Source organism: Aotus nancymaae, unplaced genomic scaffold (assembly GCF_030222135.1).
Source record: "Aotus nancymaae isolate 86718 unplaced genomic scaffold, 86718_ANA_hifiasm-v0.15.2.pri h1tg000007l, whole genome shotgun sequence".
NCBI classification, from domain to species: domain Eukaryota; kingdom Metazoa; phylum Chordata; class Mammalia; order Primates; family Aotidae; genus Aotus; species Aotus nancymaae.
The window spans coordinates 61,591,012-61,611,154 of NW_026988418.1; the positions used below are offsets into that span (position 1 = coordinate 61,591,012).

The 20,143-nt window shown below is 39.0% G+C and overlaps 2 protein-coding genes across 4 annotated transcripts in view; one reads left to right on the forward strand and one right to left on the reverse strand.

Annotated features, from left to right (window-relative positions):
• PHTF1 (putative homeodomain transcription factor 1) overlaps positions 1–5,138 on the forward strand; it is an 84,148-nt gene extending 79,010 nt beyond the window's left edge. The window contains exon 20 of the transcript XR_010341238.1: positions 2,388–5,138. The gene's annotated coding sequence lies outside the window, so the exon portion shown is untranslated. The remainder of the gene's footprint in view (positions 1–2,387) is intronic.
• Positions 476–20,143, reverse strand: part of MAGI3 (membrane associated guanylate kinase, WW and PDZ domain containing 3) — a 273,333-nt gene continuing 253,665 nt past the window's right edge. The window contains exons 17-22 of one of the 3 annotated variants that reach the window (XM_012466612.2): positions 14,536–14,638; positions 13,647–13,767; positions 12,927–13,070; positions 5,055–5,193; positions 4,082–4,172; positions 3,423–3,509 (exon numbers count right to left, since the gene is read on the reverse strand). In XM_012466612.2, coding sequence (XP_012322035.1) covers positions 4,123–4,172; positions 5,055–5,193; positions 12,927–13,070; positions 13,647–13,767; positions 14,536–14,638 — 557 coding nt within the window. In that variant the 3' untranslated portion in view covers positions 3,423–3,509; positions 4,082–4,122. Of the gene's footprint in view, positions 4,173–5,054; positions 5,194–12,926; positions 13,071–13,646; positions 13,768–14,535; positions 14,639–20,143 lie in introns of all 3 variants that reach the window. The other 2 variants (XM_012466610.2, XM_012466611.2) reach the window with 2 other exon arrangements.

Consider the following 20,143-nt stretch of genomic DNA (forward strand, 5'->3'; position numbering starts at 1 on the left):
TTTCGTACTGAGTTAAATAAAAACAAACACTTCATTTTAAGTATAAAACTAAATAAATGACCTTTAAAAATAATGTGAATTGTTAGTCTAATGAAATGGAATTTTGTGACCCTGTGGTAACTGGACTTATGTTACTATATCCATTATAAATGTCTAGTAGCTGAATTTCCAATAAGAAACCTTCTTCTCTCCCCAATAGTGTTAAGAAAGGATTTTTTAGTAGCAAATTATCCAAAGCTATTTTCTTTACAATGAAAGATGAAAAATGGGTATAATGATATTCAACTCTAAACAATTTCAAACTCTATATGTAAATAAAAGTATAGCTATAAGTCTTCCTGATTTTAGGACTCTGAATGTTTGTTACTTGGAGAGACAAAATCTATTTGAGGGCTCAGTCTATGATGGACCTAGCGCCACCATTAGAAAGCAACATTAAACCAATCTGACAGTAAAAAGAAATGCAGGCTATGAACTGTTTTTTTTTTTTTAATATCTATATAAAAAATAACGAGCAATTTACAGATCTTTCTCTAATCAGAACCTCAAGTGTATATATAAAGGTACTGTACAATATATAAACATTTACAACCAGTACATCCATATTTTGCTCAGCATTCCAAGGCCACATTGCTAAGTCAGTATATAATCAGTACAGAGGTTACTTAGAAAGGAAGAGCCACATAGGACAACATAGGACATCAAAGTTATGTCACGGTTAACAAAAATAGGATTTGTTATCACTAATTGTAGACTATAGGGAAAATAAATAATTTCTGTGGTACTAAATTCTTAGTATTTATCAAGCCTCCTAATAATTTTGCTTTATTTGAATAGTTACAACAGGTGTGTAAATACAGTTCTGGATGAAAAGGGATTTCAAAAATCTCACTCTGGGAAGCATGTCTTATCTACAGGGTCTAATACAGTTGTTGGGTTAAAGAGTTTCACAGTCAGACTCCCAGAGGGAAGGACTTGGATATAATGTGCTTCACAAGAAGATGAACCCAGGGTGACAGAACAAGTGTGTTTACACACTCCATAAAAGAGTTTTTTATTATTTTCAGAAGGTGCCTTTTTATTTATAGATGCTACTGAATGCTGCTTCAGGGAACTGAAAAACCTGATCTATTTTATGGAAGTTAACAGTCTCCAACTTCTAAGAAACATGTTTAACTAGACTTTTTAAAAGTATTCTGAAAATGTGTACAAGCTAAGCAGATGTTTAGTCTCCCTTTCTTGTTTTTAAATAAGAAAGTTAATGTAGCTAAAAGTTAAATAAGATCCAGTAAGTACTGTCTACACATTTGTCCTTACTTGCTGGGTAATACCTTACATAGGTTGTTCTAAACACCCAAGCTTGTACACGTGCTACCAGAAGAGCTGGTACCCGGACTGTGAAACTGGTTTCGTGGTTAAGTCCCTCACATGATCTATTATGTTTCCTTTTCAAATATGCATTATGTATTAAAGACTAATGACTTTAGTAGTAGGTAAAGCCAAAATATCCAGAAATAGTTGGTGGTTTTTCTTCAAAGAGCAATAAACACTATTTTCCACATGCTTCTTTATGGTTTCATAATGAAATAACAAATAAAAAGGGTGACCTGAGATGCTGTAACTACACACCAATGTTGGATAACACAGCAGGAGATGGACTCTATTGCTTAAAGTACTTTCTCATTTCAAACATTCAGTTGTAAGTAATATCATCTTTAACACTTACTTGAAACAACTTATCCAGCCAAATTAAAATAAAAAGCCGTAAGAAGAAAGCATCAGTATTTTGGACTACATTTTTTTTCCGTAAAGTAGTGATGTTTGGGGGGTTTATTTTTAAACTGGGACATCGTCAGTAGCTGTTGGAAGAGACAAGTGCCATCTTTAATGGTGAGTTGACAGTCTCTTCTGCAAGAACTCAAATATTTCTCTCTGTAAACATGCAACATGCTATTGAGAACATCAACTTCCAAGCCAAACCTAACTTCTTTTTCTTTACTGTGGAAACAACAGCTGAACGAGAAGGATAAAAACAGACATGATACAGTAGATAACTTGGCACAAATACAAAGTGAGTTGTGACCACACTGTTAATATCAACATTTGTTCAGACACTCATGAAGACGAGCTGGGCAGCCTGAGCAGGGCGGGTCAGATGAGCACGTGGATGCAGCTCCTTCCTGAGTGCAAGGGAGGGCAGCCAGCCAAGGGGACAGTTGGTTCTTAGCAATCCTAAGGCCCTTCATGCAGCCTAGGTAACTTGATGCTCACATTAACATGTACTTATCTGTTTCAGAATATCTGAAAAGAAAAAGGCTTTTTTTTTTCTGGAAAAATGCTGCTGTAAGAAAAGATTACAACTTGTGTTTCTTTGTTGTATACTAAAGGTTACTGCCGTTTCTCAGCCATACCAGTAGTGCCTGCGACTTTATTTCCACTCGGCACCTTCCAGGGCCCCGGAGTTATCGGTGTTTTCTTAACTGGAGAACTACTTTCAGGTTTGAATCTTCCAGTCTCTTTGTTTTTGTCAGCTGCCTCTAGTTCCTTCCCTTTGTGATCTTCTATTTTGTTTGAAACTATCTTCTCTTCAGGTTCTTGCTTCAGCCTCTTTTCTGATGTCTGGACATTTTCTCCTATTTTATCATTACTAGAACTTGTTTCTCCTATGGTTACTTTCTTTCCTTTTTCATTTTCAGATACTACTTTACTTGTAGTGTTACTAGCCTTTCTGGATTGAAGAGACTTCTCAACCATTCTTTTGCTTTTTTTCTCTGGAGACCTTGTTCTGCTTTTTTCCAACTGATTCTGCTTTGCATCTCTCCTGGTGACACCTGACTTTTCCTTCCCATCCGGGCTCTCCTCAGCATTATCGCCTGCACGGCCTGCTATTCTTCGACTCTTACCCTCTAATAATTTGCCCTCAGCATTTGATGGATCTTTGCTTCCTTCAATTTTTTGCTGCTTCTTCGGGCTGGCAGACCGACCTCTGCTTTTTCTGCACTGATGCTGTCCAGAACCTGCCCTGGGGCTGACCTGACAACTTTTATTTTCCCCCTTGCTGGGGCTGAGAGATCGATCTCTGGGTCTTCTTTTGGGGTCATTTTTTAGAGGACTAGGAATCTTATCCAAATGTTCCTCTGAATGCTGACTGGCTGGCTTTTTGGGACTCACTGATCTACCTCTTCTGGGAACACCATTTTCTACGTCGAATAGATTTTTCTTGTTACTGTGCCCGTGACTGCTGGGTGAATCCTTCTTACTCACATTTTTCTGGAGAACAGACTGATGCTTTATCTCAGGCTGATTTTCATTTAAAGTGCGTTTCTTTTCAGGCACAATGTCCTTTAATTCTTCTGCCTTTTCACATATCTGAACTCTCATTAAAGATTCTTCAGTTACTGGCACATGAGACTCTTCAAATATGGAAGCAGAGTGTGAAGATGGGGGTAATGGTGACTGTTCATCATAAATCACATTTGAAGATAAAGGATTATTAATATCCCAATCACCTAAAAAAGTGATTTGAATGGAACATTAAATTTTAGAATTATAAATAGGAACAATACGTTTTGAACTTTGACAGCCATCTGAAAGTGACTGCTTAAAAAGCCTATGAGTATTTTATACAGTCTGTATATGTTTACAACATATTTCTATAAAGACAGATGTGTACAGACATCTGTTCATACATGAAGGATAGGTTGTTTATATAGATATTTTTTCCAATTACATATAATTAGTGAGATAATATATGATCTGTAAATTCTCTATTAGTAAAGCCCAGTCAGAACTTAGAAGTTACAAAGTTGAACCAAATTACCTGGTCCAAGAAGCTCACTAATTATTATTAATGGATATAGTTTAGGATATGGCAAAATCACTAATAAAGGAAACCAAACTGTGGTAACCAGAATGAGGCTCATGGGCATTTGTAAATAGTTCTCTTGCATTAAGCTGTCAAATTTAATGTCAAAAGGAGACTGAAAAGTGCAGAAGATAGAAACAGATGTACTTAACAGCATCATTTTTAATTTAAAAGAAAACAAAAGAAGGAAGTGATTTACAAGACATGCAAATTTACCAAGTCTTTTTAAGGAAAGACCAAGAAAAGCCCTGAAAGCCTTAATGTTGCTCGGGTTTCACGTAGGAGCACAGACCGGAAGGAGCCAAACCTGAAGAAGGAAGAGAAAAAGCCTAGGACTATGTGAAAAAAAAAATCAGTGCAGTTAGCAAAGATGTCACTGGGAACGTATGATTTACAAGCAGATGGTGGAAGATAATACAGCCAGAGAATCATAAGCTGGAAGGGTACTGTAGGAGATTATGTCTACACTCATCCCTCAAAAGCGGTGGGATGGGGTGGGGTAGGGCTGGGGGTGGGGCGCTAGATGAGGCGGGTACTGCGTGGGTGTGGTACTGCCTTTATTTCTAGAATAGTGCACTCAAACAATAGTGACTTTCAAATACCATGGTATTTCAAAACATGCAGTGGAAACCCAGGATGTTTAACGTTAATACAGGAAAGACAAGGTCTCAGCGCCAGCTCCCTGTCTGCAGGTAGGGTGAGAGAACTTGTTTTTGCCGAGTCACCAGAAAAGCCTAAAGTTTTCAGGCTACTTACTCATTACAGTATAAACCTATTTTGCTTTATAGAAATAAAAATATTTGTTGGTAATGTGTAATTAGCCAAGTAAGGGAAAATCTGGGATGTTTTGAAGAGATTTAAAATGTTTTTTTAATGACATGTAAATCGTTTGCCTCTAATACACTTGATTTTTTTTTTTACAGGCACATTTCTCTACAAAAACTACTATATATTTTTTTTCTGATTGAATTTAAAATATATTGCATTCCAACAAAATTTCTGCTTGACAAAGTCACTTGTTTTCTAATACTATTTATAACTCTGTTATGTAACTAGCTTTTGATGGTTCTAGTGTTCATCTCTGAATTAACTAGTAAAATATCCATCCTCTCCAAATAGATATTCCTTTTTCTTCTGCCCCCCTTCCTAAAATACAACTTTTCAACTACCAGTGGGCTACTTTACTTACCATGGTCAGGTATCAAGCCAGTTCCTGGCCTCAACAGAAGAAGAACTTTATTTCCACCAGCCTGAATGAGCTCAATAGCTCGAGTATGTGTGATTCCTTGTGTAGGTTCCCCATTGATTTCAACAATCTGGTCACCAACCTAGACAGAACATTTACAGGAACAACATGAAACTGTGCATCCTTCGTAAATCAAACTTGCTAAGTGATTCTTTGATTTGTAAAATATCTAATGTGTACCCAGTGCTGCCATGTGAGAGTTGATGAGAGGACAGATGGCAGCAACAGGAAGAGACAGTGTCCAGTTTTACTCAAAAAATCCTACACAGGAAAGTTTTATGTGGCTAGTAACTAAGATTGGGGTATCTTCAAATCAAGAATCGGGCCAGGTGCAGTGGCTCACGCCTGTGATCCCAGCACTTTGGGAGGCTGAGGCAGGTGGATCACAAAGTCAAGAGATTGAGACCACCCTGGCTAACATGGTGAAACCCCATCTCCACTAAAATACAAAAATTAGCTGGGCATGGTGGTGCGTGCCTGTAATCCCAGCTACTTGGGAGGCTGAGGCAGGAGAATTGCTTGAACCCAGGAGGCGGAGGTTGCAGTGAGCTGAGGTCATGCCACTACACTCCAGCCTGGGCAACAGAGTGAGACTCCATCTCAAAAAAGAAATCAAGAATCAAATTCTAGAATCAAATTTATAATTTTCTAAATTTATAGAAATCAAAAATTTATAAATTTATAGAAATCAAATTTAGAATGTTAATCAAATTCTAAAATTTGATTCTTGGTTTGAAGATGCCGAGATCTTTACTAGCCATATGAAACTTTCCTGTGTAGGATTTTTATAAGTAAACCTGGCACTTCCCATGTGGGGTTTTTATGAGTGAGTAAACCTGGACACTGTCTATTCCTGTTGCTGCCATCTGTCCTTTCATTAACTCTCACGTGAGAGCACTGGGTACACATTAGATATTTCACAAACAATCCAAATGATACTACAGAGCTATGTCTAAATGTGGAGGGTACTTTCAAACTTGAGCTGAATCTTAAATGTATATCCTATAACCTGGGCAGAGGGCTCTTTATCTTTGAAGCCTTTCTTGGCCTTCAGGGAAAACTGTGTATTCCTTTGAGCTGCCACCATGTCCTGTACATACATGAGGCATTTGAATAAGATTAAGATTAAATTTCTTAAAGCTTGGAGAATAGATTAATATGAACATTTATTTAAAACCAGTAACTGGCATAAAGTTAGTGATGTTAGTGTAAAATAATTTCTCAGGAAAATAAACATAAAACTATGGATCAGAGTAAGATATACCTCAATACTATTGTGATGTACTAGAAATGTCTATTTACTTACATATTTTTTTGAGATGGAGTCTTGCTCTGTCACCCAGGCTGGAGTGCAGTGGCACCATCTTGGCTCACTGCAACCTTTGCCTCCAGGGTTCAAGCAATTCTCCTGCCTCAGCCTCCAGAGTAGCTGGGACTACAGGTGCACACCACCACGCCTGGCTAATTTTTTTATTTTTAGTAGAGATGGGGTTTCACCATGTTGGCCAGGCTGGTCTTGAACTCCTGACCTGATGATCTACCCGTCTCGGCCTCCCAAAGTGCTGGGATTACAGGCTTAAGCCACCATGCCTGGACTTTCTGAATTATTTTAAAAGAACAAGGGAAATATGGAAAAGTCAAGTATAACTTTGCAATGGACCTAATTAAAGATAATGATGGTACTGATTTTAAATCTGTTTCAAGCAAATATGTGTTCATGAACTCTGGATTGGATAAAGAAAATGTTGCTGGGCTCGGTGGCTCATGCCTGGAATCCCAGCATTTTGGGAGGAGGGCAGATCATGAGGGCAAGAGAGTGAGACTCGTTTCAAAAGAAATGAAAAAAAAAAAAAAATGATACATATATACCATAGAATACTATGCAGCCATAAAAAGAGCAAAATCATGTACCCTTTGCATCAACATGGTTGGAGCTGGAGGCCATTATCCTAAGCAAACTAATGCAGAAACAAAACCAAATACCACATTTCTGACTTATAAGTGGGAGCTAAACACCAAGTACACAGGTACACAAAGATGAGAACAGACACTGGGGAATACAAGATGGGGGAGGGAAGGAGAGGCTAAAAACTGCCTATTGGATACTACGCCCACTACTGGGGAGATGGAAGATGAACTCACTCATCCTCCAAGTCTCAGCATCACGCAATATACCTGTGTAATAAACCTGTACATGTACCCCCTCAACTTATAAAAGTTGAAAAAAATCTATTTCAAGGTGACATGTAAATGAAGGATACTGACTTCAAAACAGAAACATCAAACAATGGCATATTACTGAAATTCCAAAAAGGAAATATTCAAATATTTGTAAGAGCTTACTAAAACAATCCAGAAGTTCCTTTGAGTTGAAGCTAGCTGTAACTAAAGAATAAAAATAATAAACCAATCCAGAAGTAACAAAACAGAAGGACCCAATATTTAACAAAGGTCAGTGGACCAGCTCTTTCTACACATACAGCGTGGCACAAGTGGTCAGGAGGCTGTGGTTCGCATCCTGTGCTCTACCTTTTTCTAGCGTTGTGGTCTCATTTTCCTCATCTGTTAAATGAGGATAATATTAGTACCTACTTTCTGGGGTTCTGGAAGGACTTAAGATAAAACATGATTATACAGAAAGTACAGATACTAGTTTTCAAGCTATTTTAAAGTGTATCATTAAGATTTAACTGTAGACTGAATTTCATTCTGCACAATGCAAAAATATTCAAGTTAACTAAGAAATAGACTAAGGGTCTTGTTGCATACTTCTTTCAAACATGGGAGGCTTACTCTTGAAGAAATGGAGGATATTAGAAACAAGATTGATGGGTTTAATATGTAAAATGAAAACACCTTAACAAAACCAGCCAAACCAAAGTAAGACAATAGGATGGAGAATAATTAAAAAACCCCTTATTATCCAGAATAGGTAAGTGAAACAAAAGCCAATACTTAGATTTCCCTTGATAAGTGATGGAAGAGGAATCATTTTCATGAGGCGATGTAGGTAATAAGCACTAGATATATAAGCCTGCTGATAAATGAAAAAGTAGATAGTATTTGGACCCTGCTTTGGGTTTATCTTGTAAAACATGTTTGAGGTTATAGTTTATTTCAATCACATTCTTTAGCTTAAGCTCTCCAAAACTGTAATACTTTTTATTTCACTGCAATAAACTACAAATAAAACTTGTAATTGAACAGACTTGCCACCAGGTGTCATTTTTGTTTAACTTTAAAACTGAATTTGGGGGAAAGGAGGGGAGCCATTGCTTTAAGATTTACTGTTAGGCCCTCAAAGTGGGAGAAGTTCTGCAGAGACCTACACAAAACTACAGATAAAGAAATTCACCCAGTAAACATCCTTTTAAAATTTTAAGTCACTTTTAAAAATGTCATAAAAAATAAATGGGAGAAAACATCTTTTGATAAACAGAACAAAGATTCAAGTTCAGTTTTGTATTATTGAAAAATAATTAGGCCAGGCACGGTGGCTCATGCCTGTAATCCCAGCACTTTGGGAGGCCGAGGTGGGTGGATCATCTGAGGTCAGGAGTTTGAAACCAGCTTAACCTACATAGTGAAACCCGTCTCTATTAAAATACAAAAGTTAGCTGGGCGTGGTGGTGGGCACCTGTAATCCTAGCTACTTGGGAGGCAGAGGTTGCAGTGAGCCAAGATCATGCCATTGTACTCCAGCCTGGGCAACAGAGCAAGACTCTCTCTCAAAGTAATAATAATAATAATATATAATATGGGGACAGAGAAGAGAAAGGAAAGACAAATGAAAGGGAGGGAAAAAATGAAATAGAACCAAAAGAAAAGAAGTAGGAAGAACAGGGAAAAAAAATGTTCCCTTTTTTAAACAAATCATTATCTTTTTAGGCAGTCTCATCGTTTTAAAAACAACATCCACTACAAATGTATTAAAATTACAAAATAATATTTCTGCCACATGGCTTACATTATCTTACAACGTGTTAAGAAACTATCTGCCTCTCAACGAAATCCATCCAAACTGGACACAAGCCAAGACCCGACAAAGCAGAAAGCACATGGACCAAGCTTCGAGGACAACGGACCAGGGTCACACCTGGGTCACACTGTGGCCTTCACAGGCTGAGTGATCTCTGCAAGTGACGAAGTCTCCTTGAGCCTCAGTTTTAAATCTGTAAGTGAGGATAATGTCACCTACCTCAGAGTAAAAAATAATATAAGTAAAAACACATGTTGTATGGGAAATACACATTGCCTCAAAGACAGTAAAGTCTTAATATTTTCTAAATCTGATTCTGTTCTATGTTAAATATTTAAGTTTGACACTATTTCCTAATATGAATCTTTTCCATTCAGCTATTTCTCACTTCCTCATCCCAGAACACTTTTTTTCTCCCTCCTCTCTCAATCTTAACCAGATTGAAAGGAAGAACCTCTCAATGACTCTCAATACCCTTCCATCTGCTACAAGTTAACATTTTCTTGTTTTCTTAATGACACTACTAAGTTTTCTGCTAATTACTTCATATATCCCCAGTCCTGTTCACCCAATAGTAAGTGCTGAGAACTAATCTTAGAAATTAAAAAAACAGGCTGGACGTGGTGGCTCATGTCTGTAATCCCAGCACTTTGGGAGGCCGAGGCAGGTGGATCACGAGGTCAGGAGTTCGAGACCAGCCTGACCAACATGGTGAAACCCCATCTCTATGAAAAATACAAAAATTAGCCAGGTGTGGTGCCATGCGCCTATAATCCCAGCTACTCGGGAGGCTGAGGCAGGAGAATCGCATGAATCTGGGAGGCGGAGGTTGTGGTGAGCTGAGATTGTGCCATTGCACTCCAGCCTGGGTGACAGAGCGAGACTCCATCTCAAAAAATAAAGTTAAAATTCAAAAACAATAATTATCTCAGTATCTAGAATTATTATCCATCCATTTTACTTTCAACATAGATACTTTCAACAAGTATCTATGGAGCACCTGATATGAACAGTCAAGGCATTATATGCTGGAGATACGGAATAAAAGTATAGGACACAAAGTACAGCTGTCAACTTAATAAAGGGAGAAGAGGAGAGGCAAGCCGGGGAGGCAGAAAGAGGCATTCAGGTGGCTCCATGGTGAGAGTGTCAGCTGGAGATAAACTCTTATCATTTGGACATCAATAACATTTTATTGAGCACTAGTTATATGCAAAGCCCTCACGAGCTTTATCAAGTCAAGATTTTGATAATTTAATAGCCCCAAAAGTGACTTCTCTGAAAAGCTGACATTTTCTTACAGGTTAGAACACACTGGGGCCTAACAGTGAATTGCTTATTTGCTTTTGTTTTTAGAGTTTAATCTTGAAATAAAAGCTGATTTCATCATTAAATTCTAAAGTTTCTGCTCATTCATAAAGCATGTTATGTTGTTTTTTAATTGAGGATGTTTTGCTGTATTGCTCAGACTGGTCTTGAACTCCTAGGCTCAAGTGACCTCCTACCTCAGCCTCCTAAGTAGCTCCGATTACAAGCATGTGCCACCACTCCTGGCTAAGAATGACATGTTTAGAACTAGACTTTGTCTGCTTTAAGGCCTGTTTGCCTTTTGTTTATTGAGATTAGTGGATCTGAAGATTATATTTGGAACTAACATTTAAAACATATCCTAATTTATCATTTAATTGGATTTTGTGACAATATATACAAAGGAGTTAAAAACATAGATGTAAATTAACTGAATAGGTTGTGTGTGTGTTATGTGTGTGTGTGTGAGTAAGAGAGAGAGAGAGAGAGAGAGAGAGAGAGAGAGAGAGAGAGAGACGAGAGAGAGAGAGAAGAGAGGAGGGGAGAGGAAAGGACCAAGAAAGCCAGGAATAAATATGCCATCCTCTGTAAACAGGGTCTCAAGATGCTCTTATTAAGACTTTAAGAAGTTTACTTGTACTGTGTATTTTACATATGATTCTGCATTTTGCAGATGAGGAAACTCAGGTTCAGAGAAGTTACGTAGGGGTACACAGCTAGAAGGTGGCAGAACGGGTTCAATTCTTGTCCTGTCTGATTTCCAAACCCACGTTCTCATCACTGTATGAAACTGTATGAGAAAGTAGATCCAGCAGTTCTTGATGAGCTATAGTAACAGCATCTGGCCATCAGTTGCTCTTTGTCATAAACATTCTGCAGCTTTGGCTCTGTGGCTCTGCACGCTTCGCCTTCCTTTTTTCTTTATCTTCTCTAGTCCACTAATTACATGCCTTGCTCAGTTCTGCCCTTGGCTCACTACTCTCTAAATATTCTTTTTTAGTGATCGTATCTACCACAAAGATTTCAATCATCACTTTTCAGTAATGTGGCAATCTGGGCTTCTACCACTAGTAGTAATTGCCTGCTAAACATTTACACCTGCTCTACCAGCTGTTCCCTTCACCTCAACATGGCTCAAACTTACTACATCATCAGTCTTCGCCATATCCTTTCTCCCCTTGGTCTCCCTAATGGTTTTTGTAGTATAGATGGGGCAAGGTTTCTGAGTCATCCTTTACTCTTCCTTTTCCTTCATCCCTCATTTAAGGATACTTGTTCGTCATCTAGTCTGGTCCTTTCTTCACTGACAGTTGAATTCATAGGCACCTCTTATCTTCCATTCAAAGTGTTACCATTCAAGTTATACTCCCACCACTACCACTTTATGCATAAATTACAGCTACCTCGATTCCCTTCATCCTGCACACCACTAACAGATTTTTATCAGCAGATTGCTCTGAGGGGAAATTCCTGGCTGAAAAGCCTCCCGTGGCTTCCCACTGTCTAGGACCTTTATGCCTGTGACCCATCTGCTTTTATATTCTCATTTCCTCTATTCCTCTATGCATTTTCTAAATAAAATCTATGTACATTCAACCATTTGAAGTTCCCTGTATGTAACTGATACTTTCTTCGTTTTGCCCCATTGCTCATTTATTCAGCCTGGAATGTTTTCTCTCCTCAAATTTCTCCCTATTGAAATCCTATGGACCTGTCAACGCCACCTATTCTGTGAAATCTTTTCTCTTCACCCCTTTGAACTTGTGCATGTGTCTAGTCATTCTGAGGAGGGATAATATCTTATTTTGGATCACTCTCCCAACTCATTCAGTAGCAGACATAAGGCTTTGGGAAATGCAAACACTCAGTATGTGTTTATGAAATAAGTAATGGGAGTGAAATGAAATATTCAAAACTGCAATCACCGAGAAGCACCTTTTCTAATAATTACTAGAATATACCATCTAATAATTACCAGGATCATTTGCCTTTCTAATTGAATGAGTTGATAATATCTATGATGGAATACTACTGATGTGAATTCTAGTCCTTGAAACAATAATAAATGTTGAGAGCCATGCTTTTCAGCCTCTAGTTACTGCTCCGGGTAGCTAAGATGGGGAAAAAAAATCCTTGGCCTCCTGTTTCCTGAAAACAGTTAAAGATTCTAGTTGATCCTTGCTTTCTCAAGACTCTTATTAAGATGAAAAGTATATTTTATTTATTAATTTGTTTACCTCAGATACTGACTATGTGAATAAGAAATGAATTTTCTTATTGACCAAGGTCAAGAAGCCAAAAGTAGCATAACTGCAATACGGTCTAGCACACTAAAGAGAAGAAATGAAATCATCAGGATGTTAGAAAAGCAAAATGACAACCATTTGCCTTTTTTAGGTTTCAGTGAAGACAAATCCTGCTTTTTAGATTTAAGAGGTTTCTGCATTCCCTTTATATCAATTATTACTATCTTTTGAAGTTTCCAATCTAGAGCTGGAACCTAAGGTTACAGACAGAAGCTAACTCACATGAATTCTGCCATCTTTGATGGCAGGACCATCTTCAGCAAGACGAAGGATGAATAGCCCCATGTTGTACTCCTTCCCCCCTCGGAGGCTGAATCCAAAGCCCCGGGGGCCTCTCTCCAGCTCTACTGGGTAACAACCAAGGCTCTAGAGAGAAAGAAGTATAAGAAAAGCAAGTTCTCATGGGTTGTCTATTTACAGTTTGAAGAAAGATTACTTCTATAGCTGGGAGAAATGATTTATACTCTCAATGTGCATTTCTATATTGTAAAGAAGGAATGTAAATTTTGGTGGAAGGGCTACTTAATTTTTATAAATGCAGTGTAAATTAATCTGAAGGTTACATGTCTTCTCCAGTGGGTCAATGTGCAATGGAACAATCAGAGAACAGAATTTTGGAAAGTGCATCCTTTAAGTAGAGTTTGACTAATTTTTCTGAAAAACAAATAACAAACAAAAAAACCCTAATTTGATTATCTAAAATATTACTTACTTCTAAGTACTTAACCAAGGGTTCAAAGTTCTCCTGCCCTAGGGGAAACTTTTCTTTCACTCCTGACATTCTCTCATGGATGCCAGCAGAATGCCAAACACATGGCAGGTCTTCGAGAATTATTAGTTTTGGAAACGAATTTATCTGAATTGATTTGCAATAAAAATTCAACAATGCCAGTGATACGGCAACTCAAAATATGACTCCACATCTGGGGGATGTTTGTTTACCTGATTGTGCCGAGTGCCTACAACTGAGATTACTGCGGTGTCAGGCTGTGCAAGGTGCTTGTGGTCTGACCAAGAATGTCTGTAGGAAGTGGAGACATCTTTTCCACCTTCTAGGGCACTTCTACAAGACAGAGAAATCAAGTCACTCTCTGAACTGAGAAAATGAAAAACAGTCTAAAGGCAGATTAATTTCTTTTCTTTTAAAAGCTCAACTTTGCCATTTTCCCTCTGACAAACCACTATGAAGACAGACTATATCTAAAATCTGAGAGGTACTAGGAGAAACCCCGTCATTAACGCCAATATAGCTTGTAGTCTATCAACATCCCCAGTTTTCTTAAGGACATCTCAGAGCAGTTTATATCAAAGAAAGCTGCAATCAAATAACTACACTAGCTGACCTTGTCACAGTGAAAAATGGCTCTCCTGCAGCACCAATGCCCGTGAAGATGCTGGATTTTTGGAAATCTAGTTTTTGTTTCATGGCTAATATTTTCAATGAAGGAGGACACAAATACACACAAAGTCCTGCTCTGCTCAGGTGGCCTGATAACATAGCAATCCATATGGGTCTGCAGCTTCCCTTTGAAAACTACTGAAGAGCAAGAGTAGCAGAGCCAGATGCCATCGTTTCTTTCTAGTACTCGCATGTCAGGCATGATTGGATAATTATGCTGTGCCTGGGACGGAGTCTGCGAGAGGGATGACGGCACTGAATGGGTGGAGGCAATGGGGAAGTATCTGAGGAACAGGCGAGAGTATTAATTTTGACCTCAACAGCTGGCATCTGCATTACTGTATGGGGGTGGTGGATGACGGGGAATGGGATTATGAAGAGTTGAGCAATAAGGACAGAATAAGAAAAAAAAAAACCTGAGAATAGCCCCACCTGTCCCCAGGTATGTGGTTGGGCTGTGACTGTCCCATGGGCCTGTGCTGCAGGGCTGGGCTTTGCCTGGCTGAGTTTGTTCCTGATGGTGGACCATGATGCTCTGTTCAAATGAGAAAACAATAGAAATAAGAATTTGTACATAAAATGTGAAGGCCAAGTAGATCTGTGAAATTGAGACGGTAACAGATGGCTGTTGCGGTCCTGACTTTAGTGGCTTTAGCGTGAATAGCACTATTGTCAGTTGTCTGGACCTGGCACATTAGCATCTTCTCCCCTGTGGCTTTTGATTACTCTTTATGTCTCAAGAGAACAGGAATCATATTACGTCCCCATTTTCACCTTTGTTTTAGCCATCCATACAACATAAAATGCAGAAATGAACATAATATTTATAGAGAAGACAGAGCTCCAGGAATATTCTATGGGTTTCCAGAGCACACACCTAATAACTGGTAACCTATTCTAGATAACGAAGCCAGGTGTCAGGAATGCTGGAACATGGAGGCCAGTCTGCAAGCCACACTCACACCTTTGAACCTGCATCTTTAATATAGGAGCAGTTATTTTGCCGGATACCAAGAGCCAAAGACAAACTTACAGAATCATCCTGAGGGCTAACAAATGTTTATAAATATCCTACTGCTTCTGTTTTCTCAGAACACAAATATAGGTGAAAAACATTACATTTGTTTCTGTATCACTCCCAACAGCTCTCGACCCCCTGCTGTTCCTTGAAGGCAGCTTTCATAGCTAAGCATGGTGACTGTCTGCACCTAGAACTAGATGGCAAGGAGGCGACAATTAAATGAGATGCCTAAGGCTGGCAGACTCAGAGTTTTAAAGTTGAAACTTCTGAACATTTTATTATGTTTAAATATAAAAGTATAGGATATTTGAAGTATCAGAGAGAGGGAACACAGCTTAATGATTAAGATCATGAACTCTGAGCAAGATGGACAGAGTTTAAGCCTGACTGCATCACTTACTAGCTACGTGTTCTTCAGCAAATCTGTTATGTTCTCTGTGCTTTGAATCATCTTGTCTATAAAAGGGGAAATACAGTTACCTCACTGGGTTATAGTATCAAAGGAGCTTATAAATGTACACGCTTAGAATAGTGTCTGGCATATAATAGTCACAATATAACAGTTTTTATTTTAACTATCATTATCATCATCATCATCAAAATGATAGCTCTCATTTGGGGTTGCATTTTTCCTTAAGCATATATTCTGAAATCTTTACCTTGCTTTATAAAAATGTTAAGTGTATAAATGTTAGTGTATAAAAATGTTAAGTAAGAGTTTTCTAACTTAAGTATTTTAAGTTAGAAAAACGTGGAAGCTGATAAAACCTGAATCTTAGAATGTAATAGCAAAAATCTCATGTTAAAGATAAGAGATAGGAATATTAGGAAGCAGTTTCCATTGAGAAAGCTAAAACTTCAGGCTTTACTATAATACATACATCACTATTTTATGGCTTGGATTAAGTTGTTACTTTCCAAAGTTTTGTGAGACTAAAAACACAGATAAATCACTTATTTTTATGGAAAAACTTCTAGTGTCTAGAAGCTAAAGAATACTCTAAAAACACAGGCAAGAGAGTAGAAAGTGGCAAGAGGACAGAAATGGTCTACAGCCAAGCCAAGTGGCCCCTGAGGAGTTCTATGCTCTCTGGCTGCTGGGTTTAGGTGTGAACATGGATTTAACAACATGTACCAGACCTGGAGATGCAGACCCAACCTCAGGAGCAGAACCTATCCAGAGGGTTGTGTTTCCTCTTTAAAGTCAAGTATTCCAGGAAGGGAGGGTGGGGGTGGAGTGGGCTTTGAGTAGGCTATGAACCATTTTTTTTTTTTTGAGACCTGGAAATTGGTTGCCCTTTTATATTGCTATCATGAATTTTACTTTTCCTGAGTAACTTTAACAAGTTGCTTACACTGACCTTCTAACTGCTCTTTTTGCCACCAAAGATTACAGTTTTAACACACAGGTTGAAACATGCCACTGCCTTGGATAAAAACCTATGGTGGGCCTTATTTGTAAAGGTATATGCCACAACTGAGAAAAATAAAATAAAAATAAAAAAAAAAGAAGAAAAAACAAACAAACAAAACCTATGGTGGGCTGGGTTTGGTGGCTCATGCCTGTAATCCCAGTGCTTTGGGAGGCCGAGGTGGGCAGATCACCTGAGGCGGGAGTTCAAGACCAGCCTAGCCAACATGGTGAAACCCTGTCTCTACTAAAAACACAAAAATTAGCCAGGTATGGTGGCACACACCTGTAGTCCCAGCTTCTTGGAAGGCTGAGGCAGAAGAATTGTTTGAATCCAGGAGGCAGAGGTTGTAGTGAGCAGAGATTGTACCACTGCACTCCAGCCTGGGAGACAGAGCGAGACTCTGTCTCAAAACAAAACAAAAAAACCTATGGTGTGTTTTCTTGCTCATAAGCTACTATCCAACCTTGTTACCCGGGCACTCCTGCCTTTCCATTTCACCTCATGTTCAAAATGTCACCTCCTCTCTGAAATCCTACCTGGCGTCTTAAGCATACTGTGATCACAATGTTCTCATAGTATTTCCCACATTGCGTCACAAGCTGGCAGAACACCTGACTCTCCTGCTAGACTCTGAATGCCTTGATTGCAAGAAACACCTCAGTTATCTCGATATTCCTGTATTCACTAGACATTTCCGTAAGTTCTTCCACATGTGCTTCTGGGGTATGTCAATTTCAAGTTACCTGTCTCCAAACCTTAGTGCCTAGTATAGAGTTGGATTCTCTTCTGTCGCTGTAAATTCATGGTTACTATGAAGGGGATAGAAACTGATAGGGAAAATTCTATCTACCGACAAGATGACTGGGAGATACTTGCACCTTTGCATGTGGTCAATAATTTACTGGCTTTACTACCTTGGCTATAATAATATGTGTATAACATCGGAGCAGGACAATAGAAATAATCTGACCAATTCCAAGTTATCCTCTAACTTCCATTCTAGATAAGAGATTTCAGTTCTTGGCAGAATGTACCACAAATTTGTGCTTGCTTTTAAAGTTACGTGTTTTTTGTTGTCTTCATCAAGTTTAAGTAAAACTTCCTATCACTGGTATCCTTTTCATTGTTAGTCCTTCAACCAGTGCTATATGCTACATGGCATCTCCATGTTTTTTTCTGTTATAAGCTATTTTACTTCCCAGAGTCAAATATTTATTCCATAATGTCTAATAGGCCTATCTTCTCTCTGAATTTTATTTGAAAATTCTTTTTTTTTTTTTTTTGCGACAGAGCTTCACTCTTGTAGCCCAGGCTGGAGTGCAATGGCACGATCTTGGCTCACCGCAACCTTCACCTCCCAGGTTCAAGCGATTCTCCTGCCTCAGCCTCCTGAGTAGCTGGAATTACAGGCATGCGCCACTATGCCCGGCTAATTTTGTATTTTCAGTAGAGACGGGGTTTCTGCATATTGGTCAGGCTGGTCTCAAACTCCTGACCTCAGGTGATCCACCTGCCTCGGCCTCCCAAAGTGCTGGGATTACAGGTGTGAGCCACAGCGCCTAGCCTTGAAAATTCTTAAAATAGTAAAGCTGACCTTCTAACTGCTCTTTTGGGTTAAGTATAGCTCTCCCTTGATGAGAATTAAATTTTTGCTGGGCTTTCTGTGTATAATAAGTATAGGCATATCTTATTTTAGTACACTTCACTTTATTGCCTTTTTTTTTTTTTTTTTTTTTGAGACAGAGTCTTGCTCTGTCGCCAGGCGCCAGACTGGAGTGCAGTGGCGCGATCTCGGCTCACTGCAATCTCCGCCTCCCGGGTGCAAGCAATTCTCTTGCCTCAGCCTCCTGAGAAGCTGGGACTACAGGTGCATGCCACCACACCCACCTAATTCTCGTATTTTAGTAGAGACAGGGTTTCACCACGTTGGCCAGGATGGTCTCGATCTCTTGACCTCATGATCCACCCACCTCAGCCTCCCAAAGTGCTGGGATTACAGGCGTGAGCCACCGCGCCTGACCTTTTATTGCATTTTTTATAAATTGAAGGTTTATGGCAACTCTGCATTGGGTGAGTCTATTAGTGCCATTTTTCCAACACCGCGTGTTCACTTTCATGACTATGTCACAATTTGGTAATTCTTCCAATATTTCTAACTTTTTCATTATTATCATATCTGTTATGGTGATCTGTGGTCAGTGATCTTTGATCTTTATATTCTTGTACCCACTGGAAACTCCCAGTTCTTCCACCTTTGCTTACTGGGTATGTCAATTTCGAATTACTTGTCTCTAATTGTTTTTGTGTGCCATGAACCACACTCATATAAAACGGCAAACATAATTGATAAATATGTGTGTTCTGACTGCTCCATCAACTAGCCTTTCCCCATTTTTCTCCCTCTCCTCAGGCCTCTCCATTCCCTGAGACACACAATATTGAAATCATGACAATTAATAACCCCACAATGTCCTCTATGCATTCAAGTGAAAGAGTTGCACGTCTCTCACTTTACATCAAAAGCTTAAGCTTAGTCAGGAACGCATATTGAGACCTGAGACAGGCTGAAAGCTAGGCCTCTTATACCAGTTAGCCAAGTTGTGAATGCAAAAGAAAAGTTCTTGAAGGAAATTGTAAATATTACTCCAGTGAACAAATGATGATAAGAAAATGGGCTGGGCACGGTGGCTCACAGCTGTAATCCCAGCACTTTGGGAGGATGAGGCAGGAGGATCACCTGTGGTCAGGAGTTCGAGACCAGCCTGGCCAACATGGTGAAATCCCGTCTCTGCTAAAAATATTAAAAAATTAGGCGGGCATGGTGGTGCATGCCTGTAATCCCAGCTACTGAGGAGGCTGAGGCAGGAGAATAGCTTGAACCCGTTAGGCAGAGTTTGCAGTGAGCCAAGATCACGCCACTGGACTCCAGTCAGGGTGACAGAGTGAGACTCTGTCTCAAAACAAACAAACAGAAAAAGAAAATGAAACAGCCTTATTGCTGGATATGGAGAAAGTTTTAGTGGTCTAGATAGAAGATCAAACCGCCACAATATTCTCGTTAGCCAAAGCCTAATCCAGAGCAAGTCCCTAACTCTCTTCTATTCTGAGAGCTGAGAGAGCTACAGAAGAAAAGTTTGAAGCAAGAAGAAGCTGGTTCATGAGGTTTAAGGAAAGAAGTCATCTCCATAACATGAACTATAAGGTGAAGCAGCAAATGGTGATACAGATGCTGCAGCAGCTTTTCCTGAAGATTCAGCTAATATCATTGGTGAAGGTGGCTACACTAAACAATAGACTTTCAAGGCAGACAAAACAGCCTTCTGTGAGAAGATGCCATCTAGGACTTTCATAGCTAGAGAGGAGAAGTTAACACCTGGCTTCAAAGCTTCAAAGGACAGGCTGACTCTTCTGTTAGGGGCTAATGCAGCTGGTAAATTCATATGCTTATTTACCACTCCAAAAATCTTAGGGCTCATAAGAATTATGCTAAATCTATTCTGTCTATGCTCTAAAAATGGAACAATAAAGCCTGGATAATAGTACATCTGTTTACAGCATGATTTACTGAATAATTTAATCCCACTGTTGTGACCTACCTCTCAGA